This window comes from Labrus mixtus, chromosome 12 (assembly GCF_963584025.1).
Source record: "Labrus mixtus chromosome 12, fLabMix1.1, whole genome shotgun sequence".
Taxonomy (NCBI): domain Eukaryota; kingdom Metazoa; phylum Chordata; class Actinopteri; order Labriformes; family Labridae; genus Labrus; species Labrus mixtus.
This window is the reverse complement of record NC_083623.1, coordinates 12,113,708-12,139,309: the sequence shown is the minus strand read 5'-3', so window position 1 is coordinate 12,139,309 and position 25,602 is coordinate 12,113,708. Positions and strand designations below refer to the sequence as shown.

The 25,602-nt window shown below is 41.7% G+C and overlaps 2 protein-coding genes across 4 annotated transcripts in view; both read right to left on the bottom strand.

Annotated features, from left to right (window-relative positions):
* The window catches only part of stxbp5a (syntaxin binding protein 5a (tomosyn)), a 107,610-nt gene extending 98,993 nt beyond the window's left edge, over nucleotides 1–8,617 (bottom strand). For 2 of the 3 annotated variants that reach the window (XM_061052017.1, XM_061052018.1), the window contains exons 1-2: nucleotides 7,936–8,617; nucleotides 5,809–5,906 (exon numbers count right to left, since the gene is read on the bottom strand). In XM_061052017.1, the coding sequence (XP_060908000.1) occupies nucleotides 5,809–5,906; nucleotides 7,936–8,073 (236 nt within the window). In that variant the 5' untranslated portion in view covers nucleotides 8,074–8,617. The remainder of the gene's footprint in view (nucleotides 1–5,808; nucleotides 5,907–7,935) is intronic. The other variant, XM_061052019.1, reaches the window with a different exon arrangement.
* An 11,962-nt stretch (nucleotides 8,618–20,579) lies between these two features.
* The window catches only part of adgb (androglobin), a 40,544-nt gene continuing 35,521 nt past the window's right edge, over nucleotides 20,580–25,602 (bottom strand). Inside the window, exons 33-35 of the mRNA XM_061052016.1 lie at nucleotides 25,414–25,495; nucleotides 21,308–21,491; nucleotides 20,580–21,140 (exon numbers count right to left, since the gene is read on the bottom strand). Of these exons, the coding sequence (XP_060907999.1) occupies nucleotides 20,937–21,140; nucleotides 21,308–21,491; nucleotides 25,414–25,495 (470 nt within the window). The 3' untranslated portion in view covers nucleotides 20,580–20,936. The remainder of the gene's footprint in view (nucleotides 21,141–21,307; nucleotides 21,492–25,413; nucleotides 25,496–25,602) is intronic.

The window sequence follows — 25,602 nt, the reverse complement described above, 5'->3', positions numbered from 1 at the left end:
CCTGCCGATGAGATAATCTGGCAGAGCATGGAGTGACAGTTTGATCTATTGCCGACTCACAGGGAGTCTCTGAGTTATAGAGCTGCCATCTCTCCTGGCCACCACCAGTAAAGAGCCATATCCCCTCAGACGCTGGTCACCAGATTGTAACACACACGACTGCAGACCAGCCAACAAGTAAACACACGCAGAAGTACAAGTACAAGTAAGTTAATAATCTGGGTAGTTGGCTGAAATGCTTTGATACTATTGCTGTATCATGCCTTACTGAAGTGTGAGGAATTATTTAGTCTTTTTTACAATGCACTTGAATTCAAAATGCCTTAGGCCTGCATGATATACGGCAAATCTTCTAAGTTCGTTGTCATCGTATAACATTGCGATGATGATCTGATGTTCAGTAAATAAACAAAAACTGTTCATACTAGCTCTGACTTGTAGTTCTCACGCCTTCCAGCTGTTTCCAGAAAAATGTTTTCACCACAAGGGCTCTAAAACCGATTTCTTCTTCATTTTCCCCATTACCTCACAAGGTCATCATCAGCCACAGTTCCCCACTTCTCTCTACCTTCTCAGCAATCTTGTGAGACCAACTCACAGTTGCCACTAATCTATATTAGTCAAACCAATTTGATTTGAAAGCTTTTTAAAAATGTTGAGAAGTCATGGCCAAGGTATCCAAGCCTCATCTGATACGTCAAATTTAATTTAAAAGTTTTGCTTATTCATTGCGATTTGAATCATCTTTTCAAATGAGTTTTTTTTTTTTTGGTTAGTCATTATAATGAAAATGCGAAAAGTAATGTGCAGCTCTTCAGAGTCTTAGTCTATTGTTGTTTTTGTTACACAAGCAGCTATATAAGGGATGGATTTGGATGGATTTAGAGGGATAGATATCTTACCAAACAACAAAAAACTATTTTCTTTGGACATTTTTTACACTAAATTTTGACACTTAACTTTACAGATAATTTCTTTGGTAGAACTCAACACATCACAAAGGTTCCTTTTCCTGCCTGACAGGCGACTTCAAGGTTCTTTATGATTCCACTTTTTAAGAGTAGACACTTTTTTGCCACATAGATACATAAATGTAACATATGTTTTATATTAAGCCTCAGATTAGGCTGCAGGCTTTGGTTGATTCAATCTCTTTATCTAGAGACATCACGTTTCCTGATGAAGGTTCATAATATCATTATATGGTAGCTAATTTGATGAAGCACATTATGTGGAATTTATGCCACCTTTCTGTCTGTTCCTGTCTTAATACATGTCAACAGCAACCTGCTGCTGCAGTTGTTAAACATAGTATCATTAAACTAATGGACAAAGAGTCTTGTGTTGGCTTTGAGCCATCTTATATAAAGTGAGAAGTAGCAGAAGTGAAAGAAATGTAGTTTAGTCTGGTCAAGAATGGAAGGACCACAGGACAAGGAGACAAAGAAGCTTCTTCTGCTCTGTTCGTCCTTTAAACTTCGTCCTCATACACACGTTGTCTTCAAACAGAAAGAAACAAGCTCTTTTAATTCATCTTAGAACAGAGCCTTTCTGCTTATTCTTGAAGTTACACTGTTAATCCAGAGGATAGATTATATGCTTCGACTGCTTGCACAGCGAAAAAACCTGTTTTCCAAAGATGCTCACAACATCTCTCTGCCGCTGAGATATCGTGCAGAAAACAATTGACAGTAGAGTGTGTGTGCACTTGGGCATAACTGTCTCAGTGCATTACCACACACAGATCAATACGGATTCTATTCTTGGCCATTAGATGTTGGAGCAGAGGTTAGCCTGCCTCTCTCATTTTTTCCCATCCATCCCCTTTCTCAGCTGCTCTCCCTTTTTTTCTATCAACCTGCCACCCTCCTCTCCCTCTATCCCCCTTCTTCTTCTTTTTTTTACATCCTCCAGACAACACCAAAGGGGCATTGTCATCTTCCCAGCTGGACGGTGGAAGCAGCAGCGGAGTCAGAGGCGAGCATCAAACGCGAGACATTTTTGGGGGGATCACAGAAGTGATTGGCTTTCTGGCTGGAGGGATCAGCCGTCTCCTTTGAGGATTCACACGCGCACACAGATTTGTACGCACGTACTCACTCACAGGCATGTACACAACATCCACAAACACCTCCTGCCCCTGCTGTAATTCACAGTCCTCTACCATGCTGCCAGGCTGAGGCCCTTGATCTGCCACTTCCTGTAATCCTCCATGGGAGAGAGGTGCAGCCAAATGTCCTGGCACGCCAGGCGGCAAATAAACACACACACCCAAACATCCATTGACAGCAACTGCCATTAGTTGCTACAAACTGCAAAAGACTGACCTCTAGCAAAAAAAAAGAAAAGATTATCAGCAGAGTCCAAGATATCTTTCATGAATTATGCAGACTTTAACTTGAATAAGAGTGATGTTAGGATACCATTTTCTTCCTTCCCCATACACAAACCTCATTATCAGCCAGGAATAAGCACCTCTACAGACTGGCATGATTAAATTGATATTATTGGTTGAAAAAACATGAATTACTGCCTTTTTACTGGCCCTGAATAATGCTTCATCCTTCACTAGCATGGCTAGCAACTAGCAACATTGTTGTCTGTTGTTGTTAAATGAAAATTGACCTATACAGTAAAAACCTGTAGATTTTTTTGTGGGGGGCTTATGGACTTTTCATTGACTAAAATGATCTATGATACTGCATTTTAGGCACTATCAGAGGCCACCATTAGAAGTAATGTTATCAGTGTACCCATACTGCTAACGGTACCAGTATAACGATACCTGTAACTGTGTCGGCAGGTATACTAAAGAAACGGTAGTGTTATTGTAGTGTATATTAAAAGCATAATCGGTATTCCCATACTGGTACTGGTCGGTATCAGAACAACTATATGCGATACATCATTCAAAAACACACAAGCTTGGGCGCAGGCTGTCCTGGGGATTGGGTTTGGCTTGGCGCTCCTTGAGCAGAGGCTGTGGTCCTTGAAGTGGGCAGCCCAGGTTTCGGCTCTGACCCTTGGCCCCATTCCCGTATGATGTTCCCCACTCTAACCTCTTAATTGACCTACTCTTTCCACTGTCCTGTCCTTTCAATAAAAGGAGTACAAGGCTGAAAAATGAATATTAAAAAAAAAAAACAAGCTGCAGCACTGCAATGCAAAAAGGGATGATTCATGAATTCTAACCTGATCCTCTCTGGTATCGTTGCAATCAGATAAAGAGGCGAGGCAGACTAAACAGCAAAAGACACACAGAAGAGAACCAGCACCAAAGAATAGATGGATGACTCCCAATTCACCTTCCCCTGACTCTGATAAGACTCTCTCTGATCCACATCGCTCAAACATAAAAGCACTCCCTTTGTTCATTCAATTTCAAAGTGACCACTTTCAGCCAGTAGGAAGCATCTGACGGGATCATTTCTGCCGGAGGGAGGATGCAGTTTTTGATCTCTAAGCTGATTGGTTACATGGCTTCTTTGGCAGTACAGCAGAGTTTACCCAGTCTAGATCTCACAGGAGTAATGTTCCAGCCAGCAAGACATGAGCCCCATTAGGCTTATCCACCAGCTCCAGCATCAGCCTTGATATAGTACTTTTACCAGAGGAGGGATTTCTCTTGCTATCTCCTAATCGACTGACAGAAGCTGCTCTGCTCCGGATGAAGAAAATCATAGTTTCTGTTCAGTCTGAACATCTTTAGGAACGTTAAGAAATCTTGCACTCCGCTTTAAGAAGCAGAAAAACACAAACAAATCTGCAAACACAGTCGTCTTTTTTTTAATAAGTCTGGTAAACACAACTCTGTGGACTCTATGCCGCTGTGACTGCCTCTGTTTTTATCCTCACCATACCTCTGCAGGTAAACGAGGCTGAGTCACAGCCATAACTGCCAGCAGGTGGGTGCGAGGGACAGCCAGGCGGACAGCTCTTCATCACACCGTAATGAGCTGGCAAAGGTTGTCGGACAGGCAAGAGAACACACGGAGAACCTGTAAAAAGCTACTGACACAGGCGAGCTCGCGGGTGTTCTCTGAAGCTATACGACTCCCCGAGGTGCCATTTCATCACAAGCTGTTGTCCCTGTTTGTGTAAAACGTCCTCATATTGCAAGGAAGAAAGCCAACGTGAGCAACCTGAACCGCTTACTTCTCTCGCCGAATTGAAGCATAAACTTCATGGAAGAAGATATTATTTTAAGAAGAAGAAGATAAGTATATTTATAGAAACGTAAAATGGGTGAGGAGGGAAATAATGAGACAGTATCAGGCCCTGTCCACACGACAACGATTTCATCCTGAAACAGTAACCTTTTGTAGCGTCTTGGCTGTTCGTTTACATGACAACAACGTTCTGGATGCCTGAAAAGGGAAGATTTTAAAGACGGGTCCCAGAGTGCAAACTTTTGAAAACAGCACCATCTATGTGTAACCTGGTAGAACGCCATTATTCCTGAAATCTGTGACCTTACGCACATGTGCATTGCGGCTACAGACAAAATGCAGGAGTGAACTCGTTACACATGCCCATTAAGGTTCCACTCAGTAGTCAGGCTTGAGTAGGTGGACTACAATAACAAAGACAAACTCCTGAGTTCTGTTTGTGCTGCTTACTCCCAGTCGACATTTCCAGGGCTGTGTGCATGGCGGTCGCTATCAAAACGTCTGAACGCAGAACACTTTTGAAAAAAATCAACGACGATGAAAAAATGACTCTGTTTTCAGAGGATGGTTCTCATCCATTCCATTCCATGAGTCCTGATATAGAGTGCAAAATCAGCTGAGAGCTTTTACCTGTGTGCATCACTCTGCTGCAGTACAGGTGTTCTGGATAGTGTTAACAGTAATGCAGAAGGTTATTGTCTAGATTGATCAAGCTGGTATCTAGACGTGGGGGAAAAAAAAACGATTTATGTATTATTATTATCTATTGAGATTTTAAATAGATTCATAACTTTCAAAAACCTTTTTTTTTTTTGGCTGATCAGTCCCTCCCTGCTAAGTGCTAAGGCTAGCTCGTTCACTCAGTAGGAAGCCAAAAGGAGCAGCAAGAAATTCAGCCAGTCTCACAGATGACTGGAGTATATCGAGAATAGATTCTCGATCGAATCGTGACCCCAAGAATCGAGTCGTGAGACACCCAAAGATTCCCAGCACTACTGGTATCTCAGAATCACATATTAAACCAAAGCAGCTGTCAAAAGGCTCTTATGTCACTGGTCGCAATATGAATGAAATAATATCGATAAACGTATACAAGGTCGCCGGATTTCAGCAGCATGTAGACATACAAAAAATAATGCAGGAAAATGTTCCACTCAAGATGTGGAACTGGTTGTGTCAGTGGAAATTACCAATTAAATAAATAAAAAATGATAATCTTTTGATCCTTGTAACTGGCAGCTCATAGAACTGTTGGATATCAGCAATGTCACACTCAACGTTGTGCTTCTTCTCTACTGAATATCAACATGGCCATGTTTTGTCTAAGGCTTTGAAATTGAAAATAAACACAAGACATGCTGACATTCAGTATAACAGCACAGCTTCCAGTGTGATATTACTTAAATTATACATGTGAAACCTCCTTGCACTTTCATGTAACCACGAATCAAAGAATGCATTGTTGCTGCTGGAACTCAGAAGCACATGGAGAGCATAAAGCGACTGGCAACCCATGAATATGTCTGAAAACCTTTCCAGCATGCCTCTAAAAATACCCTGAAAGCCCACCGAGACATCCGTTTGCTTACCTGCTGCTGCCTCTCATGGGTGCAATCTTTCAACCAAAAAAAAAGGATACAATCTGAGAGCGCCACTCTGGGTGCCGATGGCCAGGATCTTCTGCACGGGGTCAAAAGCCATGGATGAGGGCTGATAGGGGAAGCCATGACGGACAGTCTGCAGAGATGTGCAGGAGGATGAAAAAAAAAAGAAAAATGTGTTAGAGAGGAAAACAATTTGCATTTTTACAGCAGGGGCGTTGTTTTGTGAGAGGATGTCGCGCACATTATTTTGGTAAACAAATGGCCCAGATGGACGTGGAGAGCGTTATGAAACAGAAATGTAAAGCTGAAATTGCAAGAGACAAGAGAAAATGAAGGGAACAAACGCGCTCTCTCTGCATGGCTACCCTGTCCTTCCTTGATATTTGGCTTCGCTTTTTAGGATCCATTATAATCATGGTCCTATTTTGAGATTTTCTCCCTTTTTCATCTCTTTTTTTTTCATCTCTTTCTCCTTCGCTCACTGCCTCCCACATAGAGTCGTGATTGCACTGAAGTCTTAGCAAACAGGGAAAAACACACCAGTTAAGGAGCATTTGATTATGTTTGTCGCAGAGCCTTCTTATGTTAGCGCGCTGCATTGTAAGATGTTCCTTGCTTTTTGCCGTCCACCCTCTGTGTATATATATGTGTGTGACTGACTGACTGACTGACTGACTGACTGACTGAGACTTTATGGCATCAGTCAGCTGGTGGTGGGCTGTTGGATTTGTTTGCTTAGCGGCAGAAGGCTAAAGCATGTTACATAAGAAGCACTCAGTGCAGCAGAGACACCTGCTTTCCTCGCAGCGAAACGTTACACAGTTTGTGTCCAGACAGACAGGGAAGGTGCTGGGAGCAGGAGAGGGAGTCTTGTTCAAGGAGACTTTAATAAAAATGCATGCTTGCTGACTGACACATCTGCGTGTAGAGCTGTAGAATCTAGGCTATCTGAGATGTTCTCTCTGGCAACATAACCACGAACTCCCCCTCAGCCCTCAGGTGTCATGACTTTACTTTAAGTTGATGTGATGTTAATTTCTACTTATGACTTGTTACTTCAGTAACAATATATGACGATTTTCATTCTACAGTTCAAAACCTTAGAAAGCTCCCACAAGTACGCCTGTTAGAAAGCAGACAGTGATGAGACTAAAAAAGGCCACACCAAACCATTAGGGCACACTTGGTGCAATACAGTGAGTGGGATAAGATGTATTGTGCATGGCATGTAAATTGCACTGCAAGCCTGTTTGCTAACCCCGTCCATTCTTGTGGCCAATTCAGGCACAGTAGGGCAAGCCAGGGTTTTTTTTTTTTTTTTCAAACAGGCCCTGCTCACTTCAGGCGCCATCAGTCCCCAATGGATCAATGATCTGGGGTAAAGCTGTGTGTGTGTGTGTGTGTGTGTGTGTGTGTGTGTGTGTGTGTGTGTGTGTGTGTGTGTGTGCTAGAGAGATGGAGACAGAGCAAGAGAGAGAGGTGTGTCTCTGTGAGGGATGGAGAGACAAACTGCCAGCAAAGACAACACAAGGGTGGAAGTAACACACACACACACACACACACACACACACACACACAGAGAGAGAGAGAGAGAGAAGAAGCAGCGTTTTGCTAATCCAAACAGATTATGCAAGAGAGGATCAGATTGGCCCAGCCCCTCGATGACAGTTCATGCCTAGCAGCAAACATGCAGCAAACGATTGTGTTTTCACAGAGGCTCACATAATGCATTTTGAAATTATTTGATAATAACTAGCAGTTCAGCAAAACAAAAGATTAAATAGCGTACATGAAACAGAACAGGAACTAACTATTGGGTATTGTCCTGCGCTCTAGCCACACAGTATCCGCATTGAAGTTAGGTCTGTTATAGACAGGATGATCATGCCTTGGACAAACACAGGGAGCTTTCAAAAGGCTTTCATTCAAAATGTTAGGCTAAAAAAAAAAAAAACATTCGTTTAATAGTTGATCGTTATCGTTTCGAAAAAAAAAACATTTGCCCATAGATTCATTGTTTGGGTCTAGCTTACTTGCACCTGCTGTATCCTGAGATGGGATGAGCGCAGTACAAATTGAGACCAATAAAAAAAAATTAGACTGCATGCCATAAATGTGATGGGGTGGGGGGGGGGGGGGGGTGGAATCTAAGGATCGCCCACCTTGCAGAGCTGGAAATGCTCGGACTGGATGGTCTCCTGGATCAGATGGTTCTCCTGTGGCCCCACTTGGACAGACGGGGTGGAGGAGGACACCTCTTTCAAGCCGTCCAGCACCTTCCTGATGTTAAACTTCTTCATTTTCACACTGCAGAATTTGAGATCACCCGCACAAGATAAAAAGGGGTAGCCACTTTCTCTTTCATACACACACACACATGCACTCTCTCTCTATCTATCTCTCTCGCTCGCTCTCGCTCTCTCTCTCTCTCTCTCTCTCTCTCTCTCTCTCTTGTGATTTCCTCTGTAAATCTCACATTTTAGTGCTTGTTTATCAGCGTAGTCTCCATGCTGGAAAGGCTCTGGCGCGCACCGCACAGGTCGCTTCTTGGCGTTGAAATTTTTTTTTTGGAGACGAGGTGCCTTGGGTTTGTTGCTGCGTCGGTGCAATTTAGCTCGGGAGTCCGTGTGCTGTGCCCAACACTGCGTCTCCGTGGCTTCGTTTCTTCTTCTTCTTCTTCTTCTTCTTCTTCTCGGCTTCCCTCCCCTGCGCTGCTCAGCCAAGGCGGAAACGCAGCGCAGTGGTTGTGTTGCTGCTGCTGCTGCTGCTGCTGATGATGATGATGACGCTCTTGCGCATGTCTGACAACGCAGTGGCTTCAACGCAAATCCCGCCACCTTGCCAGCCCTCTCTCTCTCCCTCTCTCTCTCTCTCTCTCTCTCTCTCTCCTTCTTTCATCTGCCCCCAGCGACAACGCCCCCCCCCCCCCCTTCCCTCCCCTCTCCGTCTCACGCACACATAGTAGGCTTTGCTCGACTGCACCTGGTGATGCTGGTGATGTTGGGATGCTGCAGCACTGAGAGTCTGTTAAGGATGACAAGTAGACAGACGGAGGCCCAGTGATATTATAGCTTTCCACTATACTGTTTGTGTGTGACGTGGGAGGTTTGCCGTATGGAAGGCCAGGCCAAACCTTTAAAGCTTTGCATTTGTTGGACTGGAAACACTGCTTTGTTGTTGATAAATGATCATACAAATTTCCAGCTATATATTTCACGCTCTGATTGGACGAAGAAAGAAATGAAGTGTGGCCAAAATAATTAAAATTGGGATATAAAAAGCCTCCCTGTATCCTTTAAATCATTTGGGTAATATGTCAATAAATCCGTTTTTGATAAAGGATCATATCATGTGGGTTATGCATCTTGAAAAAAGTGTATACATTAACCCAACAGCTGAGCAAGCAATGAATGTACAGGTCTCCATGGTGAAGACTATTTCCTGCTCATGTTAGAGGTGTAGTCTGCATGTTATTTATACCCTCTTGATATGGAAAACACTCCACACCTGCAGGTGTGTAAGTAACACTTAAAAAGGAGAAGCCACCAGGTAAGAAATGGGTTCAATGTGTGAAATTTCATCATGGGTGAAATTGCATAATGCCTCTGAAAAGAGGACAAAACTTTTTTTTTTTTAAAGGTTGGGGGTCATAGGTCATTGTGTCTTTGGTTGAGAACTTGTTTAGATTTTGTTCAGCCAATCTTCAGTCCCCCTTATTCAACACAAACAATCTATCTTCTGTCAGTTAGCTGATCCATCTACTCTGCTTTCTCTCTTTTACAGAGTGACTTGTCAGATCTAGACTACTTCGTAAAAAAAAAAAAAAAACACAATACACGTAGGCCTATTTCCTATCCAACTGCTGATACCTCCTGTCCTTCCCTCTTTCTTCCTCTTTCACAACGAGGTTCTTACTTTGTTAACCTCCCTTCAACGTCCCAACAACCCTAAACTAAATCTTCACAGGACAGAGTTGCAGAGGAAGGCGTCCTCTGTCCATTACCTCTCCATTGCAATCCTCGTGGTGTCCTTGTCTTGGACAGACTAAATGTAATGTAATCCAATATTTAAAACAGATAGTTCTGCAGAAATGCCAACAGTTACTGTCTGTGTTTGTCTGTAACAGGGTATTGCAGTAGGTACAGTAAGATGCTGAGCTCTCAGCTACGCCTCAACTTGTTTTTATGGGTAATGGTGAGAATAACTCCCACGCAATGTTTTGTATGTGTCAGTTGTCTGACATGGCAAGATGATAATTCTGCTCACTTTTTCTTCTACATCGCAGCTACAGTACTGGGACATAGATTATTTGCACAATAGGATTTATATTGATGTGCTTCAGCTGACTTGAGACATATGTTTCTCTTCTTTGCACGGACCTTCAGATAATATGCAGACATATATTGCAAAGTGGCTTGGTGATGCAATAATTCCTTAAGAATCAGAGCTGTGTGAAGTTTGCAGGCTCTCCTAGTCAGGGCGTTCAGCTCAGGAATTCGGCCCTATAAACTGTCTTCACAGAAAACCAGATCAACTCAGTGGTCCCACTTACATCTGGTCTACCTGGTCTAGCAGCCATGAAGTTCTACAACTTTATTGTACTGGTTATATTTCCCGTTAGAGTTGAAGTGAGCCGAGTTCAGAAACCTCACGGCAGCTGTAAATGTTTGTAAAGGTCACAGATGAAAGTACCAGCATTGACAAGCTCAGCTGAGGCCGCTCATGCTCGACTGACACTGACATTGCCACCTGTTTGGGCTGTTTCCTGACACATCTTCGACAGGATGCCGCCGACAGCATCATGGATGGGGGAGAGGGGGGAGAGTAATAGCGCTCTTTGCTAACAGCAGCTGATGCCAACTGCAGAATGTCTAAAAAAGGACATTTCTACGTCCACCATAATGGTACGTTGAATTAATCAATGCTGATTACATGAGCCTGTCTGTATGTGTTTGCAGAGAAGTCCTTTGTTGTGACGCAGCTTACGTAAAGATGCATAAAGGGAATTAAGATGCTATTCAGCAAAAGGGCAAAAAAGATATGAAGAGGACCAGGGAGCAAATTATTAATTCAGTAATCGTACCAGGGTGGCTTGAGAACAATTGTTGCGATGTTGATTTGCATAATGAACTGAAATTGACCATACGCACCTTCCAACCTCAACTGATATGGCCTGCTCCAGAATACATTACACGGGCAAACAAAGGGGTCCTTATTAGTCAATCCTTGCATGTGTGTGAGTGAGTGATGTGGGAGAGGAAGGAGGGCTTTTGGCGACTCTGACATCAGTGATTTAATTTAGCGCCATTGTGTTGCCACTGAGCCATTCATCTGGCTGCATTGTGTGTATGTGTGTGTTGTATTTTGAGTCTGACTGCTGTGTTTGTGCTCTTTGATAAGGCTTTTCACTCAGGCAGTGCTGTATTAGGGCTTTCTTTTTTTTCTTCTATTTCTGTAAACCGCCTATATGTGTAAAGCAGGCAGGACAGACAGAGAAAGGAGAGGGGGATGGGAGGATCTGTAAATACCAAGTACAGTGGTTATTTTTACATTTGACAAATATTTTTAATATACCGCCATCGTTATGTTTTGCAATTGGAAATGTTCTTTTTTTTAAATCTCATTTCCTTGTCATTATTGGTAAATTGAACTATATCCCAGATAATTGTAAACTTAATTGTAAGGGACATCTGTATTGGACCAATGACATCAGTGCAGAACATCTTGCATCCTTCATCCCATTATGTTCGTATTATTATTCAACACCTCAACCCTTGGAAATATGCTAATTTTGTACATAAAGATCTAGTAACTGTTGTGCCTGTGAACAGGTTGCTAATCCAGTGCTAATCCCAGGTCAGGGTTAAGGCTGGATGAGCTTTTATAACATGACAATTATTATAGACTGTATCAAGAAGCTACAGTATAGTGCATCAGTGCTTTACTCGCTGGATTTCCTCAAATAACTAGAAAAAAAACATCGGCAGTAGTTCAAACATTTATCAGGAAATGTGAGCTTTATCAACTGACGCATAGATATAAAACATTCCATCTGAATTAATGTATAATTTGTCATTGTTTCATCTAGTTTTGACACATCGGTGTTTTATAAGGTAAAATGTACAACGCAAACGTGGATGTATTACACAGATGTTAACATACAGATTATGAATAGGCATGTTCACTCATATGCATACAATATATCAACATGCCTCTCATTACTGTAATATTAGAAAATAAGATTGAAGGTTCTCTAAATGTTCGAGATGGTTCAATTTTGTTGCAACAAAAAGTCAGGGTGTAGGCATGTACATTTTCCTCACAAGTTTATGGTTTCCATCAATAATTTAAAGGGTTTTTTTCTATATAGAATGGTGTTAATTTTACAAATTATCAACCTTTTTTTGGGGGGGGGGGGGGGTCCGGGAGCCTAGCGGTTAGTGTGCGTGCCCCATGGACAGACGGCCCGGGTTCGGATCGACCTGTGGCTCATATCCCGCATGTCATTCCCAACTCTCTCTCCCCGGTTTTTTGACTCTATCCACTATCCACTATCGAAAAGTATATATAAAGTTGTCCCTGTTGGAGTGAATTTAAAAGCAGGGTATGCTTAAAGACATGGCTTCCTGTATTGAAAAGTTGCAACCATGACTAAGGCTTAAACACAGCCACAAACTAATGAGTGATGTCACATTGGCTTCAACCACTTCTTTTTACACAGTCTGAGAGAGTAAGAGGCAGCGTTCCATCAAAGCACATTTGCACCAAAAATAAGTGTCCTTACACACAGGCCATTCACCTCTAGTGGATTTGGGCCGCTCAAAATCTTGTCACATTCTCAAACACTCAATCCTGATCCATTCACAGCACCACTCTGTGCACCCTCAGAGCCCGGCATCACAGCCAGCGCTGTTTGACCCCCTCCAGCAGCACGGTCTGTGCTGTCTGCAGAAAGTGAAAAATCCAGGGGGACATGGGGGGACAAAGGCAGGTCACAGAGCATCGGGGTGTCTGCCTGTCATGAAGAATGACTGGAGGGACAAGGACCTTCCACCCACACTGACAGCTGTACTTAATCAAGCGGATCATAGCACACCTGAGTTTAGACCTCATGACCCCAAACCTTCTTGCTGAGTTCGAGCACTTTGTCCTTATATACCACGTAAACCAATTCATTATTGGCAAACAACTGAGAGGAGACGTTGTATCATGAAACACAAAGAACAAAAAGAAACATGTAGAGAGATAGTGGTTAAAAAGGGACGAAGAGGAGGCTCTCATGCAAGTTGTTAATCACTCTCACTGAGCTGCAAGTGAGAGAACATGTGGTGCGTCAAAGTATTGCTAAAACAAAGTGGCATGCAGTCGGTGAAGTAGAGCTCTGAGAAAATTCTAAATATAGGCTACACTTACATCCTCATTGATTTTTGGGTTGTTTTTTCTTTAAGTTAGCTAAAATACGTGGTACAAATGGCCCCATCCGCAGCAATGTATAGCCGATAGCCTGTCTGCTGGCACTTTGGCCGGTTTCTCGACAAAGGGGCTGAGCTGACCGCATCTCCTGTGGCTAATACACTTACTATTGACCCGGACCTCATACAACCCCACTTCAAAAATATCAAAATATCCACTTTAAAGAGCAACGCATATAGAGCTATTATGATAGACATACATACAAGCAGGTATATACATTGCTGACTAACATGCACATGCGCACATGGATGTCCCAGAGGGGTTGCAAGTTAATGAGCCAATGTCCTTGAGGGAACACTTGATTGTCTGTGGCTGGTTCGATTGAAGGATGTTTTCAATGTCAAACATTGCCCCTGAAAACACACATGTGGATGTTTTTTTTTTCATGCAGAAGGAAGGTAACAAAGCTTAGAAGTACATCTGTAAATGAGCCCCTCCCCCACCCCCTATCACACACACACACGCACACACACACACACACACACACACACACACACACACACACACACACACACACACACACACACACACACACACACACACACACACACACACACACACACACACACACACACACACACACACACACACACACACACACACACACACACACACACCAAACACTTGTAGTTACAGTGCGGCTTATAAATATTGATGGGAGGATAAAAGAGATGAAGAGATGGCGATGAGGAAATTTACGAGGCTATAAAGTCTTCATCACGTCTGCAGAACTGCTAATCAAATAGCTAAAGTCTAAAACAAGCATGAGTTTATGATCCTGGCATCGCACCTCCTTTTTTGACAACTAACGTGGAGGAGAGAAGGGAGTAGAAGGACCTGTCTCCAGCAAGAAATCAGTTAGACATGTTGTTTCATCAAGGTCATAAGGGCATACGTTTCAAACAAGCCAGAAATGACTAAAATTGAATGTGTGTGTTTCTGTGTCTGGTGTGTGTGTGTGTGTGTGTGTGTGTGTGTGTGTGTGTGTGTGTGTGTGTGTGTGTGTGTGTGTGTGTGTGTGTGGAGGCATGTTGGTGCAGACAGCTCAGGGGATGGACATGACACAACGTCAGCTTGTCTCGACTTGGGGCAGCACAGCTGGTATCAATTCCAATAATCAGCCAAGGCGATAAGCCGGCCACATACACACAAACACACACACACACACCCACAGTCTAGCAGATGGATGCCACTATTAAAGGAAAGGGCATTGCCAATGTTACCATCGCAGCGACACAGGACCTCTGGGTGGACAGATTTCTTAGAAAGAACCTGTTCTCGGGCGTGCAGCCAAAGTTAAGTTTACTCAAACCAGTCATCCAGAGATGGAAGACGGAGACATGAGAGGTGGGTAGCGCTTGTCCTCAGTTCAATGTCACGGACTTAATGAGCCGAGAGACTACGACTCCTACGGTCTGTCCCAGTCCAGCAACGGTTAAATCCAATAAAGTCAATAAAAGGGCCACCAAGATTTTGCTGGCATTAGGCTGGACAGGCACCTGATTGTATCACTATCCTCTCCCCTCATTCACACACAGATATGAGGATGATGCACGAGCAGGAAGTGTGTGTGAGCGTCCTGTTATCTTAGATAGCAATAATCAATGCTGAGCACAGGACAGGTTATCGATGACTCCCTTGTACAGCCACCCTCTGGTGGTTTTAGCCCTAATCAATTCACACTTTATCAAATCAGCACTTCACCCTGACCGTGTTGGTGGGGCTGTGCTGGTAGGTGGCAACACAGGAATTCTTGCTCTTTGCACAGAAGAGGGACCGTCTGTCAGGAAAGAATGCTGATATAATATACTGATTATCAGTAAAGTCTGAAAAGCAGACATAGAAAGTTAAATTCCTTTTTTTTCCAAATACAGTGTTGTGACGGTGAGCCTTCTTACCAATGACTCCCGTAGTTCCGGAGCCTCGGATGGTAAATTAAGCCGCACAATTATCCCCTGTGATTGGCAAAGGCTAGCGCACAATCCAATAAAGTGGGATGAAACTTAGACTCCTGTTTTATTGGCAACCTGACACCTCCCGGCTCTGCTGTGTAAACCAAATCTGCAGCGCTGAATTAATGCAATCATCTCCAACACAAGGCAATTAGGTTGTGATTCAGGCAGTTGCTGTGATGCTATTTAAGGAAATTGTTTGTATCCTCCCATCCAGCCATTTATCTATTAGATCATCCTTCATCCTCCTGTCAGCAGAGGCGCAGCTTTGATGCGGTGACATCAAATGATGCATGATTAGTGCTGAACCAGACAAAAGTGCTCCTCAACACCACTCACACATGGAATAAATCACTTTACGAGTATATGTTACAAAAACAGTAGGGAACACATCTGGAGTGATCTAACACGCCTTATGAAAGACCTTTTGAAATAAAGTGTTGAAAGAGGCAACAACAGGAAGTAACAATCATTGCATCCTTACTACCACAATGACTTCTCTATATTACCTAAGAGATTGAAGAAATAGTAATACACGTAAAAATCAAAACATAGGGTTTTCTAATACTGTTGAATACAATTTTTGTGTCAATAAAGACAACATTAGCTTTTGACTGATATAGGCTGACGCCAGTTTCTTACTCGTCACATAAAAAGTAGTAGTTTAATGTTGGATGATACAACCAAGTTTAAAAATCTTCTTATTCAATCTGGCTTTTAATTTGGAGTAATTTGTTTTATAGCCTTAGCCAAAGTTTTAATAATGGTTTTTACAAAAGTTATCCCTGATATTCATTTAGTCTTATTTCACTTTTCATCTACTTGTATTTATTTATTTATGACATTTGATTGAAGTCTTTCAAAATTGTATCTAATGTTTTTAATATCTGTTCTTAATTTGAGTCCACTTGACTGTATAAAAGGTGCTCAATGAATTATGTTAAGTTGATTGTGTGATAGACAAAACTACAACAGTCCATTTCTAGGCTAGTCACTGTTGTGCTGTTGTATCCTAATGAGTAATTAAATAAATTGTTGCTGCTTATCAGAATGTAATTCTGTTTTGCACCTGAACTGTTCTCTAAAAGCAATACCCATCTTTAAGTAATGCTTTTATAATGAATGTCAGCATGGCTTTGGTCATCTTCAAAATTTACAGAGGAGAATCTATTTCCACAAGGCTAAAAAGGCCACAAAAAGTCCACAGGCTGAGATTTTTTTTTTTTTACTTTTCTCCAGGTCAGACTCACCCAAGTGTTGATGCCCTGAGTAGACGCTGTCTCACACCTCTTGAAATATTTATGATCATCTTCAGCCACAGGCCTGCAATATCATGCCTATGATCCAATATCAACAATCAAGTTGATATTGAGCTATAACAGCACACATTGGAGTGTGATCATTTGGAAAAGTATATCTGGAAGTTAATTTTCTTATGCATGTTCTGTCTGCATAACAAAGTAATCCCTGTTCTCCAAAAAAAATACATGAAAAATCTCAAAAATCACATTGCAGTATAAAGCAATTTATTGAATTGTAACCCAAATATCATGCTACATATTGTAATTCCAGATGTGTGCAACTTTGAAACAGTGGCCACCTAGGATTAGCTGTAGTGAGATTAAATATCAGGGGATGTAGCTGGATCAAAACACCCCAGAGGGCTGCTCAGATGAAAAAGAAACTTTGTTCTGCAAACAATCCCTTGATCCCACTGCTGTAAACATCATGTAGTGATGCGCTGAGTGAGGGACAGCTGCCAACCCCGGCCTGTGCTTCGAATAGTAACTTGCCAGTCTCCGCTGTCACTGTCAAATCTTTAAGTGTACACAGTGCCGGACCACAGGCAGCTTATCCAGATCACAACTCCTGACATCAGCCTTAAATATTGACTCAGTTTGACCTTCAAATAGGCATAGACGGATCTTTTCAAAGTATGACTTGGTAGTCCAGGGAGAAAGCTGATAAAACCAGGGCTAGAGGGGGAATAAGGTAGATATGATTGAAAAGGTAATCTGTATAAGTTACAACCCAAATCTGATGACAGCACCTGATTTTCAATGGTGATGATGACCTTGTCTTCTGTGCTTTATTCACTCTGCACCTACAAATCTGAAGCGCTGCAGTTTTTTCTTTGAGCTTGTGCTGTGTTGGCTTTAGAGAGAAGTGGCATTGCTGGAGGGTGGGCCAAAGAAGAGTGAAGCCAAAGCAAGGTGAGGCGGGGGGAATAGTTGGTTACAGAAATGAGGCTGCAACCAGGTCAGCATTTTTCTGTGTTCAGGTCTGAGGTTTAGTTTGTGTGTGTGTGCATTAGAGAGAGAGAGAGAGAGAGAGAGTTACAGCGGTTTTGGATTGCTGCAGTAAAGTCTGGGTGTAAATCTCTGAGCCCTCACCTTGTCCTCTTCAGTGCTATTGTGATGTCAACATACAGTTTACACTTGGCCTTTTGCTCCTTGTCATCTGAGCTGAGTCTAAAGTCTTGGCTGTATGGGCTGCCCTCTTTCAAAGTCTCTCTCTCTCCTTCTGTCTTTTGTCGGCTTAGCGGACTCTGAAGACCGACCTCTGGAGCTGTTCAGTCCCAAGGGGGAGAGAGCAACAACAATGGACAACACTGCAGCATGCTGGGCCAATAAGGCGAAAGACCCTGTGTCCGACCCAACCAGCTTGAAGTGTGTGTTGTTATTGATGCATGCAGGGGAATGCTTGTGCCCGGGCAAAGGAGAAAGGTAAATAGAAAAAAAAATTGTGGTCTAATTGAAATTTGTAAAATCCTGGAATCATGTCAGCAGTAAGTTTATTCCTCCACTTTTTGTGATAACTTCAAGTAAAGGTCTCCTTGCTGGAACTGAATAATTAGGAGACTGATTCTGTAGTGATTTTAATCCTCTCATGAGTTCAATGTTTAGAAAAAGATAAAGCCTTTCTTGTATCGGCAGCTTTTTGTAACAAATACACGTTGTGTAATTAAATGATAACTTGAATAGTGAACCTTATTTGGTGCAGTTAACTGGAGAATACAGGTCCAATTCAATTTGGAAATGAATGAACCTGTTTAACTTCATCTCAAAGTAAAGAAAAATCTTTTTGTATAATATGAATGCAAATGATGCGTATTATATAGAAGTGAATCAAGCCTTGCATTAATCTTACATAAATCTAAGCAGAGAGAAATCACCTTGTTAACGTTTGTGTGGTTCTAGCCAAAAAAACAAATTCACTTACAATAAATCAAATACAAATGTTTAAGTTGACATTTCCTTCTCTTTAGTGCAGAAATGTCAAAAATCCATGAATACAGATAACTGGTATGTCCTCCTTGCTGACATTCTATTTCTTTGTTTTCAATGTTTTGTCTAATTCTAGGGGGCGCTGCCTTTATTTCTATTTCTTTGGATTTTTTCCCTATTAAAGTTGCATCATCTCTACTGTAGTCATCTATCTGTTCTAAAAGTATTTTTCCCGCAGAGATGTCAACACTGACATCCAGTTAATACCACTAAAAGCATTGGCTTCATCAGTGAGACATAGCTAGTCTGCCATGTTTAAACTATTCTTTAATAGAGAGGGTTCTTAACTTAAATGAAATGATTTGTATAATGCAGAAGAAACTATCTTAAAAGGCTGTGACTCTTTATACATGAGATCTAGGGACGGTGGGAGAGGACATCACCACGCTCAGTGAAAAACAGTCGGCAGGTATAGGATCTTTAATGTTGCCTTATACCTTGAAAGAAAACCAATAAAAAGAAAGGCAATTTCTGGAAGTAAGAAGGTCCCTTTTTCCATTCAGAAAAATAATAATAATGAAGGCATTCTTGAATTATTACCGCCAAAATGGAAAGTGAATTAAAGAGCCGCCACAGCCTCCACACCACTCTGGGAATGTAGATCTACTTTCACTTAATTTCATCATCCGTCTATGTGGGTCCATTTAAGAATCAAATATTCTCTCATTATTTGTGGGAAGTCCAATGCACACACACACAGATACAGACACAGACACAGACACGATGGTCCCCTTGTTTTCAAGGTTACAATACAGTTCTTCTGTCGCTCACAACAACAGCTGCCAATTAAGAAACAGCCCCTCAGTTAATACACACACGTCACAGACAATTACAAAGTGTGGTGATCTCTCTCATACAACAAACACACACACACACACACACAAGGAGGAGGATGTGTGTAGGTTTTCGAGGGGGGGGGGGACAGCAAATAACAGCTAATGTTGGAAAAAGGGAGGGACAAGTCGGGCGAGGGGGAACAGTGCAGAGACAAGAGAGAATGTTCTGTGCCAGGAACAAGGCTTTCAGGATTAGTTCTGTCATGCAGTTATACAAGGGGGGAAATAGTGGCTTGCTAGATGAGGCCTGACACACCGAGGAGACGCACAAAATGCAGTGGGACATACACACAGCACAACAGAGCACTCACAGAGCTGAAAGAAGAATGAGCAATGCACACATGCTAACATATTGTGCATTGAGAATCGCATGCAGATAGTCACTGTAAATAATGTAAAAGATACGAGTATTACTATTTCATCATATACATCCAGGACATTTCTACAGGATGACTTTGCACATGCACACATACAAGCAGGCACAAAAAATCACACATACACACAAATCCATGTCCTCTAAACACATGCACACACTGCACAATGATCATTTCCTTCATGCCGCAGCACAAAATTGAGCTATTCATTATTGTCAGCCATGAAAAAAAGCATAGTGCCGGCATGGTAATGAAAATTTATTACAGCCCAAAGCCACTAGATGGCAGCCTCTTCCCTTTCATTTCAAATTTAGTTTCTCATTCCTCAGCTGATCGGCTGACTCCCTCTGTGGCATGGAACGCACTACATGCACTTCATATTGTAAGCGAAGATAAACTGCACTTGTTTAACCATATCGTATTCATTTCAGAAAGAAAGAACTGATTGATCAAAAGTTTTTTGCATATTAGAAAGCTGACTGTCTGTTTTGAAATACTTTGACTTCAACCTTGGGGGTGTTAATCAATAGTTGCTATGTTGCCATAAAGATTTGCCACCCACCTATGATGCATTTTTCATACACAACTCTTTGTCTTGCTGTTGGAACGCACTGCTGTGGGCTTCTATCAGCAAGAATACATCAATTAGCCAATCAATCAGTTGCACTCAGCTTGTGGGAGGTAGACTTTATCCTGCAGGCCTTGAGGCGCACAGTCAATACAGTGACCTTCAAGACAATACAAGAGTCGCAGAATATAATCAGGCACGGTGGGCATGGAATAGTCGAAGACATATATTTCTGGCGCGATGGGTTGACATTCTCAGGGTATGGACAGGGAGAGTTGTTTTACATGTCTGACGAACGCCAATAACAGACACTTGATCATTTCAACTGTTTATTGAGGGTATAAAGTCAAGATGAAAAGAATGTAGATGAGTGCAGTCAGAATACAATTCAATATGGATAAGGATGATAAAAAGACAATGACTAAAACTTAAAGTGCAATTATCAGTTAACAATCTTTGCAGGTCCATACGTTTCTTATTTCTTCAAATTTAGAGGACATGAGCAGGACATGAAAACACTCCGCTTTAAATTGTGTACAGGGATAGTCAGATATTACATCATCGAGTCTTGGCTGCAATGATGTGATTAAATGAAGATTGCTCACTGTTCAAACAGGCTTGTTCAGAAGTGTCTGAGGAGGATATTGAGACAGGAAGTTAGTGCCAAAGACCATCATTTCTTCTTGCCAGCACTCTTGGCTTGTTTCTTTGGCTGCTGGGCAGTAGCAGAGGATGGGGTTGTTTTTTCCAGAACTGCCTGCTGGGCCCCCTCCACAGCCTCTTCCTCTTTTTGTTCCTTCTTTAAAGCCGCCATCTGGCGGCTACTGAACGCATTGCAAGAATCAAGGAATTTCTTACAGCGCTGCCACAAGGCTGCCTGGAGACAAAACAGATGGAATTTAGAGAATGATGTCTCACCAGAGGGGGAAGCAGCTGACAAAACATTTTCCTCACTTTTTCTTTTTGATGGTCAGAACTGATAGTTATTACATCCTAAATATTCACTTCTAGACGTCACACAACTCTTTTTCCGTCTCCACTCACCTGCATGTTCTCATACATCTCCAGCTGGCGTCTCATGAGCTCCTTCATGTTGAGCTCCTGCAGTCTCTGGTGCTCCAGCACATTGTCTCGGACCAAACGGTACGTCTGAATCTTTTCAAAGCGCTCCCTCTGCTGAAACTCTTCTATCTGTGGATCCATCAGCACTGGCACATCTTTTTGGCATCTACAGATATAATCAAGGAAGTTGATGGTGCACAGTTTTTTTATTCAGTGTGAAAGCTAAAGACGTTTTCTGAGAAATACACTGTGTTGCACTTCTTAGTTAGCAGGCAGTGTTTTGAGGTTCAGATATTAAAGAAACTGTAGATGAATAACCTCAAAACATGGCTTGAGTTATCATATGCCTATTCAGGCAATCCTGTGAGATAATACAGCTGACAGTGTTGATACAGGCAGGTCAAATAAACATGGAAATGTGGCTGAAAAATGCAGAGATAGACAGAGGCAACTACATGGCTTATCTCATATCCCTAGTCTATAGTATACCCGGATTTATAACTGAGCAGCAGTGTTGACTTTTCAGATTTACAGTTTTTAAAACAAATCATGAGCTTTAAACAAACCTGAGTCAGAACTTTTTGAACCCAAAAGATATCACATCATGACACCACAAAGACTTCATCTGCATCAAATAAAAGGGAATGAAAGGCATACCATAACATATAAATATTTAAGAAGTAAAACAGGCCATTGAAAATCACAAAGAGTCAGTCAGATAACAAATACCAAATTTGGAATCTTAACTCAACCACAATTAAGTGATTAGCCATGAAATATGTTAACATAGATATATATCTGTCAGTAAATGGCTTGGAAAAGATTGGCTACAGTCTTCTAAATCAAAGTTCAAATGTGCTACATAGAAATTCCCTGACCCTGACAAAAACATGTAAGTCTTCTCTTTAGATTAATGTCACAACTTTAAGAACTAAGTACAGCTACTTCAAGTGAGATTGACTCACTACAACCGTGATGAATTTAATCCATCAACAATTTCATTATGTATGAAAGATTGTCCTTTTCCCTTTAATCCAACTCATGCTAATCATATATTTATTAAAGCTCCTTAGAAGAGTTCATCACTGGATATGAAACAGACTGATCTAAATACTAATGCCTCTATATGACACACAATGGCAAGTAAAACCATCAGCAACAAGACTGATTATTTCTATATCTTCATTTCTAATGCCTGAAACTGTAGCCTCAGGGTCGTTGTCGGGTGAACGTGAAGAAGAAACTGTCTTTTTTAAATATTTTATACAGCAGATATTTCCAATGAGTACGGTAAAACATTTGACTGACAATAGACAGCAGGATGAGATTTTCTCAGTAAACATTGCCTAAACCATGTACGGGACAAGACCAGCAAAGAGACAAGGGGTATCAGTTTGTCCACAGGGGGCGCCAAAATCAACACAAACTGTGTGTCGAAGTTCCTCACAGGACCTTTAAATCCATGGAGTGCATGGATATAGGGATGTTAACATACCTTTTCTTTATACCATCAAATAACTGCTTTATGGCCTCCTTGCTTCCACAATATCTTCTCTTTAAGTTTAATGAAAAAAGCTAATTTCATCGAATAGTCCAACATGTCTGTGTAGGTTATCAGTCATCAAGGTCATGGAAAATTTGAAGCTTGAGTTAAAGGCAACTGGACTTGGTGGTTTCTAGATTTTCTACCAAGTCCAGTTGCCTTTAAATCAAGCTTCATAAATAGCTTAACATAATTTTCCCTGTCCAACACCAAGTATCAACATTTGGGTGGAAAATCATCTAAATATGGCAGCACCGCTGAGAAGTCCATATGGATGATCATTGTATTTTAGGAATTTCTTCGCTAATATCTGTATTATTTGTGTGTCTGTTTAAAAAAAGAGACACACGTAGAGAGATCATGTAAGGGGTCAGTTACTGTGTGTGTGTGTGTGTGTGTGTGTGTGTGTGTGTGTGTGTGTGTGTGTGTTTGATAAAGGAGAAATGACAGTGTAATATCCCCCTGAGGCTCATACACAGAGGAAGGACTTCAAAGAGAGATTGTAAGTGCTAAATATGGTCGCCTATTTCCTATAAGATGACCTTAATGAAGAGGGGAAGGCTGGTGGAGGTGGTGATGGAGTTCATTTGGTTAATGAACATTGCCCTGGTTTAACCTCTGTCACTGTGGGTGACAGCGTGTGTGCAAATGCTATAAAGTTGTCATGCATGAGTGTGTGTGTGTGTGTGTGTGTGTGTGTGTGTGTGTGTGTCTTAATCTATGATGTATGTGTGGTGGGCGTTTGAGAGAAAGAGGTGTTCTGCACACTAATCAGACTTCCCTAATGGACTTCTCCACAGGATCTTTCCCTCTTCTCAGATAGCAGGCCACAGTGTTAGCCGCCGTTAGAAGCTGGACACGGACACACACACATGGACACACACGCATGGACACACATGCATGGACACACACGCATGGACACACACGCAGCAAGGAGAGGGTGGAGAGGTGATGGGAGAAGGGGCAAATCTCATTGGAGCGTCGAGCTCATCGGGGCTCTAAAATAGCGCTCTAATTAACAGACCGCAGTATCATCTCATTTATCATGGAGAAGGATGGACAGAAGGAGAGATGGAGTCAGGGACAGAGAGTGTGGGAGAGAAACAAGAGACTCTGAGGGGAACCGTGGAGGGAGACCTTTCCTTTAGGACACCGACCATGACAAACGATAAAAATCTGAACTTTAGAACTGATTTAATAATGATGATGATGATCTTGGTGTTTGTATGTTCTATGCCAGCATCAAGCTAACAAAAACAATGCTCAATTCAGGTTTCTTTTTTGACAATATGACAAAACTTAAGAAATATTTTATAGTTCATACAGTACGTACAACAACACTTATTTCAGGTCAAAATTTAAAAGGTGTCAGTCTTGTATTACGGCTTTATTTTTATTTTTTTTAAAGCTTTAGTGGGGTACTTTCAGTTTGTGTTGATTTTGCTGCTCCCCTGTGGACACACTGATACCTCTAATCGTATATGTCTTATAGGATAGGATAGGATAATACTTTATTGATCCCCAGAGGGGAAATTCGGGCGTTGCAGCAGCACAGACAAGTAAGCTCAAAATACACATTAAACAGAATAGATAAGATAAATAAAAATAAAAATAGGGGGTATATACAAGTACAAAATGAATGATGAATGATGAATGATTATCTCTGCTGATTTTGTCCTGTACATGGATAGGCAGCTTTTACATATTTTTAAAATTCTTGTTACTTTTTTCAAACGTTCTTATAATCCAGTGAAACTGGATGGCTTCTCTTAATCTCAAAGAAAAGAAACTGAATCACAATTTGTATTTTTGTTTATATGTTTAAAAACATTTGAGTGATTTCCTGATGGGAGAGGTTGCAGCTCTGTGTTGAAAACTCTTTTTAATGTAACCAAGCATGTTGTGTGTCTGCCAGCATGTCTGAACATTACACAGTACACCTGACCTGTCCTCTGGAGTCCATGTGTTGCCCTTTTGTTACACGAAAGGGTCAAGCCTTGTAATATATAACGCTGCTTACAGCACCAATGGGAGCAAAGGTCAGACACACATGAAATCAAAGGACGCTTTAGGAACCAATCTGAGGAAGATACAGATGCTGGTCTACATGCAGACTGAACAAACACAGACATGCACACACACACACACACACACACACACACACACACACACACACACACACACACACAACACACGCACACACACATGAACTAACCATGACATGACACACCATGAACTTAGTACAATAAGGCCTCTCGACTGTTGTAATATAGAAGCACAACCGTCTTGGTTACATATGTTGTATTTTCCTTCTCTAGAATTCTTCTGTTGGCTGAACTGACATCTGTTACAGACAGATATAAAACCAGCCACAGTGTGACAAGAGACTGAAACTTCGATGTCTAATTAAGTGCACTATGGTGTCAAATATATGTCAGATCATCTTTCTAACTTTGCAACCATACTTTGATAGTGAGCCATGAAATGGATTGAAAAAAAGTGAAAAAGGGGTAAAACAGGCAAAGTGTAAAGCTGGTTTGAGTACCTGATGAAGCAAGTGAAGTCCATGGGAGGAAGGGAGCTGAAAGTATTGGTCAAGTCCAGATCAGACTGAGTGAGAGAGGCAGCTGTAAAAGAAGAAACAAAAGAAAAGACCTCATTACCATACTGTGACAACTAATGGGAGAAAGGAAGGACCCAAATACTAATGTGTGTGTATCCAGAGTGTTGTAAC